This window comes from Dromiciops gliroides, chromosome 3 (genome assembly GCF_019393635.1).
Source record: "Dromiciops gliroides isolate mDroGli1 chromosome 3, mDroGli1.pri, whole genome shotgun sequence".
NCBI lineage: Eukaryota > Metazoa > Chordata > Mammalia > Microbiotheria > Microbiotheriidae > Dromiciops > Dromiciops gliroides.
The window spans coordinates 545,403,449-545,416,237 of record NC_057863.1 but is presented as its reverse complement, the minus strand read 5'-3'; the positions used below and the strand labels follow the sequence as shown (position 1 = coordinate 545,416,237).

The following is a 12,789-nucleotide window of genomic DNA, read 5'->3' as shown; positions in this document are numbered from 1 at the left end:
GAGAGAGAGAGAGAGAGAGAGAGAGAAGAGGAGAGGAGAGGAGAGGAGAGGAGAGGAGAGGAGAGGAGAGGAGAGGAGAGGAGAGGAGAGGAGAGGAGAGGAGAGGAGAGGAGAGGAGAGGAGAGAGGAAGGGAAGGGAAGTCTAGGACAGAATTTTGAGAGGATATCCACAGTTAGGGGGCAAGTTATGGATGATGAGCCAACAAAGGAGAATGAGAAAGACCGTTCATAGAAGTAGGAGGACAATCAGGAGAGAGGAGCATCTTGAAAACCCAGAGAAAAGGGAGTACACAGGATGAGAGAAGTGGTCCAAAAGGTCAGATTCCATAGATAAGTCATAATGGACAAGGACTGAGAAAAAACATCAGTTTTTACAATTAAGAGATCGTCACTAACTTTGGAGAAAACAGTTTCAGTTGGGTGGTGGAGTTGGAAGTCAGATTCTAAGTTTAGATAACTTTTTCTTGGGGGTTTGACTGAGAATGGGAGGTGAGGTATAGGATAATAGCTTGAGGGGATGCTAGGGTGTAGGGAAGGTTTTTTAAGGATGGAGGAGACTTGGGCATGTGTGAAGCTAGTAGAGAAAGAACTAGTTGATAGGGAGAGGTTTGAAGATATGAGAGAGGGGATAGTTGAGGGAGCTGTCTGCTGGAATAGATGGGAGGAGATAGGATTAAGTGTACAGGTAGAGGGGCTGTCCTTTGCATTGAAAAAAAGTTCTTGTTAGAGTCTGAGAGGAAAGAAAGAGTGAGGGATGATAGCCAGGACTTTTGAGATGAAGAGAATGGGAAAAGAGGTGCTCATATCTAATAGTCCCAGTTTTCTCAGTAGAGTAAGTGGTCCTCAGCTGAAAGAGAAAGGAAAGGGAGAGGTATGGAAGGCTTGAGGAAAGAAGAGAAGTTTGGAAATAGCTTCTGTGGGGAGTAAGATTGGCAATCCATTGTTGTTCAGTCATGTCCAACTCTCTGTGACCCTGTGGACCATAGCACATCAGTATTGTCCATGGAGTTTTCTTGACAAAGATACTGAGTGGCTTGCCATTTCTTTCTCTAGTGGATTAAGGCAAACAGAAACTAAGTAACTTGCCCTGTAACACACAGCTAGTGTCTTTGGTCAGGTTTGAACTCAGGTCTTCCTGACTCCAGGCCTAGTGCCCTATCCAGTGAGCCACCTAACTACCTCCTATTAGGGAATCAATTAGGGAAGAATAAAATATAAATAAATAAAAGGACTTCTGTGAGAGTCTAGTTGAAATTGAATGACATTGTAAACGAATTGATACTTCTATGCAAGGGAATGAATGAATGGGGATTCCAGAAGCCTTAGAACATAAGTACCTGAATGTCAGTTGAAAAGGATTTCTAGTCATAGAATGTAGAATGTTCAAGAAAGAACAAATTTAAAGATCTTCTAACCCAACTTACTCCTTTGGTAAAGACAATCTTAAACCCCAGGAAGGGAATAATCTGGCCAAGTTTAAATCCCATCAGTCAAAGAATAGGCACTCTAGTGCTACCCAGGGCTAGCTTGTGTCTGGGGTGAAGTAACATTGGCCTGCAGATTGTAGGAGGGGTTAACGGGGGAGAAAAGAACAATTTCAAGGGAGGACATTGTGAGCTGAGGCAGAATGGGGCACTAGTCATAGGGACTGAGAAGAAGAGCATGATGGGAACTGAGCTTGTCCCAGGATGAGAAGACCCCATTCCCTGGCTCTGCCACTAATCAGCTATGTAACCTTGGGCAGGTCTTGACCCCTCCAAATGTCAATTTCTCCACCTGTAAAATAGGTCTTGTCATTTTTGTCCTCTCTCCCTCATCATGCTGTAGAAATGTGAGCTATTGTGATTCAGGGATCCTCACTGGGCCTGTCACCCTCCTCTGAGCCCAGGGTTTCCCTCCTTCACCTCATAGCCAGGTCCTCCACATAAGAGTCAATCTTCACCACAGTGCTATAAGGTAGCAGCAGCCATTAATTATTTATCCCCTTCCCCCTTCCCAACAACAAATATACATTTTAATGGTGACCTTCTAGAGACAGTGCCTTATCCTCCAATGAGTGATGTTTGTTGTTGTTTGTTGCTCAGTCTTTTTCCGTAGGATCCTAGTCTCCATGACCCCACTTGGGGTTTTCTTGGCAAAGATTCTGGAGTGGTTTGCCATTTACTTTGCCAGTTCATTTTATGTGTGAGGAAACTCAGGAAAACAGGGTTAAGGGACTTGCCCAGGGTCACACAGCTAGTAAGTATCTGAGGCTGGATTTGAACTCAGGAAGATGAGTCTTCCTGACTCCAGTCCTAGGCACCCCCTAGCTGCCCTGGGCATGTTTGTCCAAGTGGAATTAATGGTGGAAATTTAGGAATCCTTATGGGGGGAGAGGTTAAAGGGGGATGATTCCATATATGTGAATGCTTTTCTTCTGCCGGGTCCTGGAGTTTACAAGTTTCACTAGTTCCTGCCCTGCCACTGTCTATATGAACAGTTTAGATGAACAGTTTTCTCTCTCTGGGCCATAGTTTTAACATCTTTAAGATGAAGGTACTGGCCTCTAAGTTATCTTCCAGATTTGACATTATGTTGTTGTTTTTTTTTTTTTTAAGTGAGGCAATTGGGGTTAAGTGACTTGCCCAGGGTCACACAGCTAGTAAGTGTTAAGTGTCTGAGGCCGGATTTGAACTCAGGTACTCCTGACTCCAGGGCCGGTGCTCTATCCACTGCGCCACCTAGCTGCCCCTGACATTATGTTTTATATGCTGAAGTGGCTGCCATCTCTGGCATTGTATTTCTGAGATTCCTTCCACCTCTGACATTCTGTGTTCTAAGGGCCCTCCCAGTATTGACATTCTGTGTTCTAAGGCCCCTCCCAGCTCTGACATTCCTTACTCTAAGGTCCTTTCCAGCACTTGCATCCTATGTTCTGTGTTCTAAGGTCTCCTTTCAGCTCAGACACCATCTGTTCTATCTGTTCCAAGGCACACAGTTCTAACACTTGAAATTCTAAGCTTCCTCTCAGTTGAGGTCCCTTCTAGCTCTACCATACTGCATTCTACATGATTCTAAGGTCACCCTCACACTCTATATTTCCTGGTCAAAGGCTTGTTTCAGCTCTACCATTGTCCATCCCCAGGTCACTCAATTTTAACATTGTGTTCCAAGGCCCCTCCTAGCTCTGAGGTTCTAAGCTCTATGATTCTCTGAGTCTTCTTGGCCTTAAGGTTTTCTTCTGTCATAATTTTTAACAAAACTCCAAGGTCCTGTGCTGGTCCCAGGTGAATCTTCCTAACCCAAAGTGAGGAAGGTGCATACCTCTCCTTCACTGTCCAAGGCTCTGTGAGGTACCAACCTCCTGAGCCCACTCTCTCCCCTCCACAGAGTGCCCACGTGAGCTGTTATCGCCTCCACTGCCCACCAGTACACTGTCCTCAGCCTGTGACAGAACCTCAGCAATGCTGCCCCCGATGCGTGGGTAAGTAACTTCAGCCTCCACCCCAGCTCCACATTTCCCCTTCCCTTCTGGCTCTGGGCTTTCCTTTCCCCAAATCCACCCTCCTTCCTCCCTCTCTCCCTTCCCTCTAACTCTATGTCTCCCCAATCTCTCACTCACCTTCCCTCTCTCTACTCCTATGCCTCTTCCCCTAATCCATGTCTTTCCCTTTCTCTATTCATTTCCTCTCCCCTCAACTCCATAGTGTCTCCTCCCCCAAATTCCTACAATCCCACCTCTCTCCTAACTTCACTTCTCCCCTCCCCTCCCCTCTGTGTCTCCCCATGTGGCCCCAGAGGATCACAACAGGGATGGGAGGAGCAGTTTCAGGGAGGGAATTTTCAATCCACCATAAGGAAAAATTTCCTGACAATCACAGGTGTCCAACAATGGAATGGTCTCCTTTAACAAGAAGGGAGATCCTTGTCATTGAAAACACCGAAACAGAGACTGGATGAACCTCTGCTAGAGGGGGTTCCTATGTAAGAGAGACATGTGAGCCACTGATGCAGTGGAAAGGGAGCTGGGTTTGGGGCCAGGGGAACTGAGTTCAAATCCTGACCCTGCTACCTGTGAGACCTTGGAAAGGTCACTTGACCCATCTGTGTCTTAGTCTATCATCTGTAAGAGGCTGAACCTGGTAATCTCTAATGTCTTCCACAGCTCCAAATCTGTGACCTTGTCAGGCCTAGACACAGGTGTAAAATAAGCACTGATTTCCTTTTTCAGATCATCAGACAGGACTAGAGCCTCCCCAAGGTGGGGCTTTTCCAGGCTGCCTAAGTTGAGGAATGAGAAAGTGCAGGTTTAATGTCTCTCTTTTCCCATCACTGTCACCCAGAAAGCCTTAGGAAGGACCTGGTTGAGCTCCCACCCCCTGAGAGACAGGACCTGGCAACATGGAAAATCCTGTGTTTTTCCCTCCAGATCAGTGCTCCCATTAGTCAAACCTACTTCATTTAACACACATTTATTAAGGGTTTACTGTGTGTAGAACACTTTGCTTGGCCCTAAAGGAGATAGAAGGTGTAGGTAAAGCATCGTTCCCATCCTCACAGAATTTTTCATGTAGCACTGATAGAAAAGATATGTACAGAGATGGCAGTGTCATGGGGGGGAAGGTTCATGTCTGGAACAGAGCCAGCACAGCCAAATTGGCCCCAAAGCCAAGCAAGGTGGGACAGGCAAAGGCCTCCTGGAAGATGCGGGACCACAGGAGCTTCCTGGAACCCTGGGAAGGAAGGAGATGCAAAGGCCGTGGGCTCTCTGGGAGACTGGCCAACGCCTCAAATTGGAAGGACTCTTCATTTTTCTTTTCTGCAATCTCTCCCAAGAACCTCACACGCCATCAGGGCTCCGGGCCCCCCTGAAGTCGTGCCAGTACAATGGCACCACCTACCAGCAAGGGGACACGTTCACCACCCACGAGCTCTTTCCTTCCCGTCAGACCAACCAGTGTGTCTTCTGCAGCTGCTCAGTAAGTTCTTCCTCGCTCCCTTCCACTCCATCCATAAACATGTATAAAGCACCTGTCATGTGTCAGGTACTGTGCTTAGCACTGGCCATACAAAGAGGCAAAAGATACTCCTGCCCTCAGGGAGCTTGGGTTGTAAGCTCTATAACCCCAGTAGGTTGTATTGGGAAAGACAGCAATCTTCCAGCATGGGTAAGTGGAGCCTGGGATGGAGAGGATGGGGTTGGCCTGGGGGCACGTAGAAGGAAGAAGACAAAGAGGCCAGAGGAGAGATGGCCACTAGGTGATGGCAGACCTGGCTTTAAATCTGGCTTCAGACACTTACTAGCTGTCTGAAACCCTGGGCAAGTCACTTAATGTCTCTCAGCCTCCCTTTCCTCATTTTTAAGATGGGAATGATGATAGCATCTCTCTCTCTCAGGGTTATTGTGAGGATCAAATGAGGTAACCCATGGACAGCACTTTGAAGACCTTAAAGCACTATATAAATGCAAAGTATTATTATTTACTGGGAAAGCAGTATGGTATATCAAGAACACCAGACCTGGGTTGGATACTTGTAAGCTGTGTGACCCTAGGCACCAATCTGGGCCTTGGTTTCCTCTTTTACAAAAAGGAAATAATGACATTGATGCCACCTATGCCACAGAGCTGAAGAAGAGAATGTTTTATTACAAAGTGCTCTAAGGGGCAGCTAGGTGGTGCAGTGGATAGAGTACTAGCCCTGGAGTCAGGAGTACCTGAGTTCAAATCCGGCCTCAGACACTTAACACTTACTAGCTGTGTGACCCTGGGCAAGTCACTTAACCCCAATTGCCTCACTAAAAAAAAAACACACAAAACAAACAAAAAAACCCCAAAGTGCTCTTATTCTTCTCTCTCTTACCCACTGCCCCCACATTCTCACCCAAGTGAGCTCTGGGTTGGAGGGTAGACAAAAGAGAGAGAATTGTCCAGTGAGATCCCTCTCTACCTCAGGCCCTGGTATTAGGCACCGTGCACAGAGAGGGCCAGAGACAGGCTTTGATGAAAACCAAGTTGGCTAGATGGCTGAGTGGACAGATCACTAGGCCTGCAATCAAAAAGACCTACATTCAAATCCAGCCTCAGTCACTTGCTTCAATTGCTTTCAGTTGTGTCAGACTCTTTGCGACCTTATCTGGGGTTTTCTTGGCAAAGACACTGGAGTGGTTTGCCAATTTCTTCTCCTGTTCGTTTTACAGATGAGAGAACTGAGACAAACAGGGCGAGTGACTTGCCCAGGGTCACACAGCTAGTAGTGTCTGAGGCCAAATTTGAATTCAGGTCATCCTGGCTTCAGGCCCGGTGCTCTATTTACTGTGCCACCTACCTGCCCAAGTCACTTGCTACTAGCTGTGTGATCATGGTGAGTCACTTAGCCTCAGTTTCCTCAACTATAAAATGGGGATAATAATACCACCTGCCTCCCAGAGTTGTTATGAGAATAAAATGAAATAAACACGCAGTGGCTGGCTCATAGTACGTGCTAGCTATTATTGGGTACACAATCATCAGCATTGTTGCGTCTAGTTTAGGGCCTCAGAGTAGGAGCCCTGAAGCTTGAGTTTAAATCCCATCTTTGCTTCCTACCACCTCAATGACTTTGGACTCATCACTTAACTGCTATGAGCCTCAGTTTCCTCGTCTGGAAAATGAAAAGGTTGCTCCCACTTCTGACATGTTTATGTTCTAGGATTGAATTCCAACTCTGCTGCTTGACTGAATGTATGGCCCTAAGCAAGTCCCATCACCCCTCTGACCCTCAGTCTCTTCGTCAGTAGAATAGGAGCAATAATCCTGACGCTACCCACCTCCACAGGGCCATTGTGAGGATCAAAAAGAAACAAGGGATGAAAAGCACTTGGTGAACATTAATGCGCTGTAGAAATGTCAACTATGATCATCATCATCATTATTATTCTCCATTGTTTAGCTGGCCCCAGCAAGCCCTTCATCCTCCGCTGCCCGCCGCCCCCTCTTCCCTTGCCAGCCAAGCCCTTTGGATCCTGGCTTCCCCCCATGCATCAGTGCTCAACATTTCCTTCCAGTCCTTGTAGCATACACAGAAATAGCTATTCATGGCATCCTCAGTGCAGAGCCCAGAGCCAAGGCATGGATGAGAACCTTTCAACCCAGGGCCCAGCCCCGTGTGTTCCTCTGCAAAATGTCTGCATTCTGCTTCCAATTCTGCCAAGGGCATGTAGGCATTTAGTAACTTTCTTAGCTGAGTGGAAGGGAGGCTCTCTCAAGTGAAGCCCCCAAATGTCAGCCAAACAATCAGTCACTGGGGACTGAGCACAGGTGGTTACAGAAACCGGGCCATACCTTCAGGGATCTCCCAGGCTGAGGTGGAGATATGACCCCTCCCCTTGGGGAACACCTTTTCTGAGCAGAGAACAGGCCCTGGCCCCCTCCTACCTTTCCAGTCTTCTTACATTTTGTCACTCAGTTGTTTTTCAGTCACATCTAACTCTTCATGACCCCATGTGGGGTTTATTTGGCAGAGATACTGGAGGGGTTTGCCATTTCCTTCTCTGGCCCATTTTACAGATGGGGAAACTGAGGCAAACAAGGTTCAGTGACTTGGCTAGTCGCATAGCTAGGAAGTGTCTGAGCTGGATTTGAACAGGCCTGGCACTCTATTCACTGCCCCACTTGACTCTTCAGTCCCACTTTATACCTGATACTTTCCTCTCCTTCATGCACTCTCCTTCATCCACCTTCCCTGCTCTTCTCACTCTTCCTGGAATAAAATATTCCAGTTACCCAAAGTTCTCCCTCAGCCTTCCCTGGCTTCACCTCTTATCCTAGGAAGGCTTTTCTAGTTCCCCAACCCCCACCCCTCCCACCCTCTAAAATTACCTTCCACCTCTTCAGAATGCATCTTGTATGTATAGTTATTTGCATGTTGTCTCCTCCATTAAAACACGAGTTCTTTAGGAGAAGAGACCATGTTTTAACCTTTCTTTGTATCCCTAGGGCTTATCCCAGGGCCAAAGCCCATGATAAGTGTTTAATAAAAGTCCGTTGGCGGGGCAGCTAGGTGGTGCAGTATATAAAGCACAGGCTTTGGATTCAGGAGGACCTGAGTTCAAGTCTGACCTCAGACACTTGACATTTACTAGCTGTGTGACCCTGGGCAAGTCAATTAACCCTCATTGCCCCACCAAATAAATAAATAAATAAATAAATAAAAGTCTGTTGACTTACAGATTGACAAACCTCCTCTCCCAGAAGGCTGTCAGAAAGGCAGGAGTCTTTTCTTACCCAAATAATCCTTCCTCTTGAAGACCAAATAGAAATTTCTAGGCTAGACATGCCTCCAACTATAGAATCCAGTTCTAAACCAATGGGAACCCCTACCCATCCCCAGACCCTTGTCCATTCTTAACAAAAGCCTCTGGGGAAGATGATGCCACAAAGCCTCCTTGTTCATCCATTCTAATCACTCCTCCAACAACATGCATTTACTGAGCACCCTTTATATGCCCGGCCCCAAGCTCTGTGCTGGAGATTCAAAGACAAAGTTGTAGCAGTCCCTGTCCTCAGGGAGTTTCCAGTCGCTAGAGCAGGGGTTATTAATCTGGGATTCATGGAGAGGTATTTAAGGGGGATCATAAGTTTGCCTTTGCCTGGACCTGAAATTTAGCATTTCCCTCAGTTATCTAAAAATGTGATTCCGAGAAGGGACCCATAGGCTTTCCTGGACTACTGAAGGGGGTCAGACACCAAAAATTAGGAATCCCTAGACCTGCAGCTTAGAAAGTTCTGCCTCCCATCTATCCACGGCACCTTAGGCTATAATGGAAGGCCCATCTCAGAAGACTGAGAACAGCAGCCAATCTCCACCATCAAAAAGACTCACATTGTCCCTGAAGGCCATCTTTCAGCTTCTCCTCTTCTTCAGACAGAGGACCCCTACTGTTTTTCATCCATTCTGAAAATACCAACTCATTTTTATAATAATCCAAGGCTTACAAAGCTTTACCTTTAAAACAACCCTAAGAGGTAGGTAGTGCAGCTATTAATAGCTCAGATTTACAGATGAGGAAACTGAGGTACAAGGTTCAGTGACTTATCCAAGGTCAACTCAGGGATTCTCTATTCTAAGCACATTGTTTTCTCCACAGAGGTTCTTAACTTTTTTTGTGTGCCCCAGGCCCCTTTGGCATAATGGTGAAGCCTATAGATCCCTTCTCAGAGGAATGTTTTTAAATGTATAAAATAAACTACCTGCGATGATGAAGGAAACCAATCGCATTGAAATGCAGATATAAAACTATTAAAAAAAAACAGATTCCAGGTTAGGAACCCCTATGTTAGACCATGGCACTCATGTGCCACATGCACACACATGTGCATGCTTGCACACCCCCCCCCACACACAGTATGCCCAGATGAGAGGCTCAAGCCCACATCTGAGGCTGACTCCCACACTGCACTGAATGAGGCAGCTGAGCCTTAGATAGGTGAGCTTTGTCGCCGGTAGTATCTCAGCTGAGTGTCTGAGGCAGGGCTCAAACCCAGTGCTTCAGACTTCAAGATCAGTACTATGCTAGCACCTAGCATGGAGCCTTGCAGACATACAGTAGGTGACTACTGCATGTTTATTCAAAGGATCACAGTTTTGGTTTTTGGTTTTTTTTTTTTTGGTGAGGCAATTGGGGTTAAGTGACTTGCTCAGGATCACACAGCTAGTAAGTGTTAAGTGTCTGAGGTCAAATCTGAACTCAGGTCCTCCTGAATCCAGGGCCAGTGCAGCCCCTCAAAGGATCACAGTTTTGAAACTGAAAGGTACCTTTGAGTCCATCTCGTCCAGCCCAGTTATTTTTCAGTTGAGGAATTGTGGCCCACAAAGGTCAAGTGACTTCCCTAGACACACAAATAGTAAGCAGCCCTCCACATGCATCCTTCCTTTCTTTCTTTCTTCCTTCCTTCCTCCCTTCCCTCTTCTCTCCCTTCCTCCCTCTCTTCCTTTGCCCTAAGAAGTATTCCTCTAAGAGGAAGCCAGTGATGAGGTGGATACTGAGCTTCCCAGGTGTCAGAACCCATGGGCTCAGGTTTTTTCTACTTCAGGACGTAGGTCCTTTTCTTTGCCTTAGCTATTTCCTGGGGGTTGGTTGGAGTGGGGAGTGGAGGCAGGCGGGCCCTGGGCTTCCAAGCCAGCTCCTCTGACTCAGTCCAGCGATCTGTCCACTGTAGCCGCTACCTCTTTTCTCCAGGTGTCCCCAAGTGCCCACTGCACTGGGAGCAGGGGCTGCCTCTAAGAGTGACCTACTTTCAGACCCCTTGACTCCAGCGGAGCCCGGAGGCCGTGCCGTGCCACAGTTCTGCCCGTCCAGAATGGGCAGCCCGCTGGCGCGCACACAGCCTGCCGTTGTGCTGAGTCCCCCCAGATCTGCAGGGTCTGCGGGTGCCAGGAAGGCGGCTGCTTGAGGAGACTGTGGTGGCTTATGCTGAGAGGGCTATTCCAGCGCCTTGGGAAAGGAGAGAGGCAAAAACTGCTGAGTCCGGCCTCTCCTGGCCTCGGAAACTTTACCAATCTAAATATTCCCTGGTTCTGCCCTGCTCAGCACGTCCCAGGCCGGGGAAATAGATCACTCTGTATACACACAGCTCATGCCCGCACACACCAGAATTTCACACCTGTAAGCTGCCCCTTGGATGAGAAGAAACCACAGATTTGGATGGGGGCACTCGGTGATTTTTTTACTTGACCATAGAATATCAGAGCTGGAAGGGACCTTCAGATGTAGAACATAAAGTATCAGTTTGATGGAACCTTAGAATAGAAAATAGCAGAGCTAGAAGGGCCCTTAGAACATAGAACACAGAATGTCAGAGCTGGAGGGCCCTTAGAACACAGAACGTCAGAGCTGGGAGGGCCCTTAGAATATAGAACGTCAGAGCTGGGAGGGGCCGTTAACGTCATGTAGCCTTATTTTCCCCTGAAGTAAAGGCAGAGGGGTGGTGGAATGATCAGGAGCAAGTGCCTAATATCTGATGGCATCACAGTGTGCTATAACTCATGTATGCAGTATGATATAGGAATGAGGAGCTGGACATCAGCACATTTGGAAGGCACCCTGTTCTAAGACAAAGAGGAGACTAGCTTTGAGCTGTGGTTCTGAGCCTCTGTTTCCCTACCCTGTTATCTTTTGTGAGAGTCAAAGGTGATAATGCATAACTCGACTAGACCCATATAAATGAAAGTGACCTTATTTTCCAGATAAGTGAAGCTTATTCTTGAGGTGGCATAGTATAGTGAAAAGCACGTTGGACCTGGAGTCAGCAGACCTGGGTTTGAATCCTGGCCCTGACATTTACTAGCTCTGTGACCATGAGCAAATCATGTAACCTCTCTGAACCTCAGCTTTCTCATCTACAAAAGGGACTAATAATACTACTACTAATAATAAAACTTCCTACCCCACAGGATTACTAGGAAGCCAGAGATTTCTAAGCCATAAAGCACTGTGGAAAGAAAAGAATTATTTTAACTCCTAGGGGCAGGGCCAAAATTCTCTGATACTTTGACAGAAATATCAGGTCACTCCAGCTTGTGGACACTACAGAAGTTGATGAGTCCAACCCCCTCCTTTTACAGAGCAGGAGCCTAAGGTCCCTAGAAGAGAAATGGCTTGTCCAGGTAATAGATCATAAAACAAGAAACAGGATAGGATCCCAGGTCCCCAGATTCCAATCATGGTGTCCTTCCCACCCTAGTCAATAAGACACCTCTCTCTAAGGGGAAGTCAGTGTATTCCTGACATCTTACATGGAAGCCACTGAATCCAAACAGGATGGAAATTTTTCTGTAAATCTCAAAAGCCGTCTTCCTGATACCTGACCCGTGCAGCCCTTTAAACCACGATCTCATTAGATAGATGATGATAGATGATAAGGATGTATGAGGCAGCTAGATGGCAATGTGGAATGTTGGGCATAGAATCAGGAAGCCCTGAGTTTGAATCCCGACTCAGTCAATCAGTTGATCAACTAATAATCATAGCTAATAAGAGTTGATAAATTAAGTACCTACTATGTGCCAGGCACTAAGCTAAACCCTGGGCATACAAAAAGAAGCAAAAGGCAATCCCTGCCCTCAAGGAGCTTACAATCTAGGAAACAACAAACAAGCAACTACAAATAAACAAGCTAGAGAAAGGACAAACAGGACTCAGACACTTACTAGATGTATGATTCTGAGCAACTCACTTCGCTCTTCCCACACCGAGTTAAGTCAAATCAACAAGCATCAATTAAGCACTGCCTCTAGGCCAGGTACCAGGCTGAGTGCTGAGGATAGACGTACAAGCAGTTTTTTCATCTGTAAAATGGGGGACAATAATGACACTTTCCTCCCGGGATTGTTATGAAGATCAAATGCGTTAACATATATACTTTTCAAACTTTAAAGTGCCACATAAATGCTACTTGTTGTTGTTGTTGTTATTAATTTGAACCTCATAACCACCCTGTCAGGTAAGAAGGTGTCCATCCTCACATTTTACAGACAAGGAAGCTGAGTTTCAGGTTGTGACTTGCCAGGCCACACAGTGAAAAATGTCAGAAATGGAACCTGACTTTAAATTTAGCGCTCAGGCCACTCACACCCCCTCTGACTCCCACCACCTTCCTCAACATCCCAGAGGCTCTCTTCAGCCCTTTCCAATGCTGACATTCTGTTCTCTCTCTCTGTTCTATGGTCCTTTTCAGCATAGTAGAACCTTCTGTGTTCTCTGGTTTCAAGGCCACTCCAGTTTTGACACTCTGTGTCTACTCTTCAAGGGCAAGAGGCCCAATCACTGAA

At 46.7% G+C, this 12,789-nt stretch overlaps 1 protein-coding gene across 1 annotated transcript in view; it reads left to right on the top strand.

Moving 5' to 3' along the window:
- The window catches only part of CHRDL2 (chordin like 2), an 83,058-nt gene that overhangs the window by 34,015 nt on the left and 36,254 nt on the right, over nucleotides 1–12,789 (top strand). Inside the window, 2 exon segments of the mRNA XM_043997608.1 lie at nucleotides 3,370–3,463; nucleotides 4,816–4,958. Coding sequence (XP_043853543.1) covers nucleotides 3,370–3,463; nucleotides 4,816–4,958 — 237 coding nt within the window.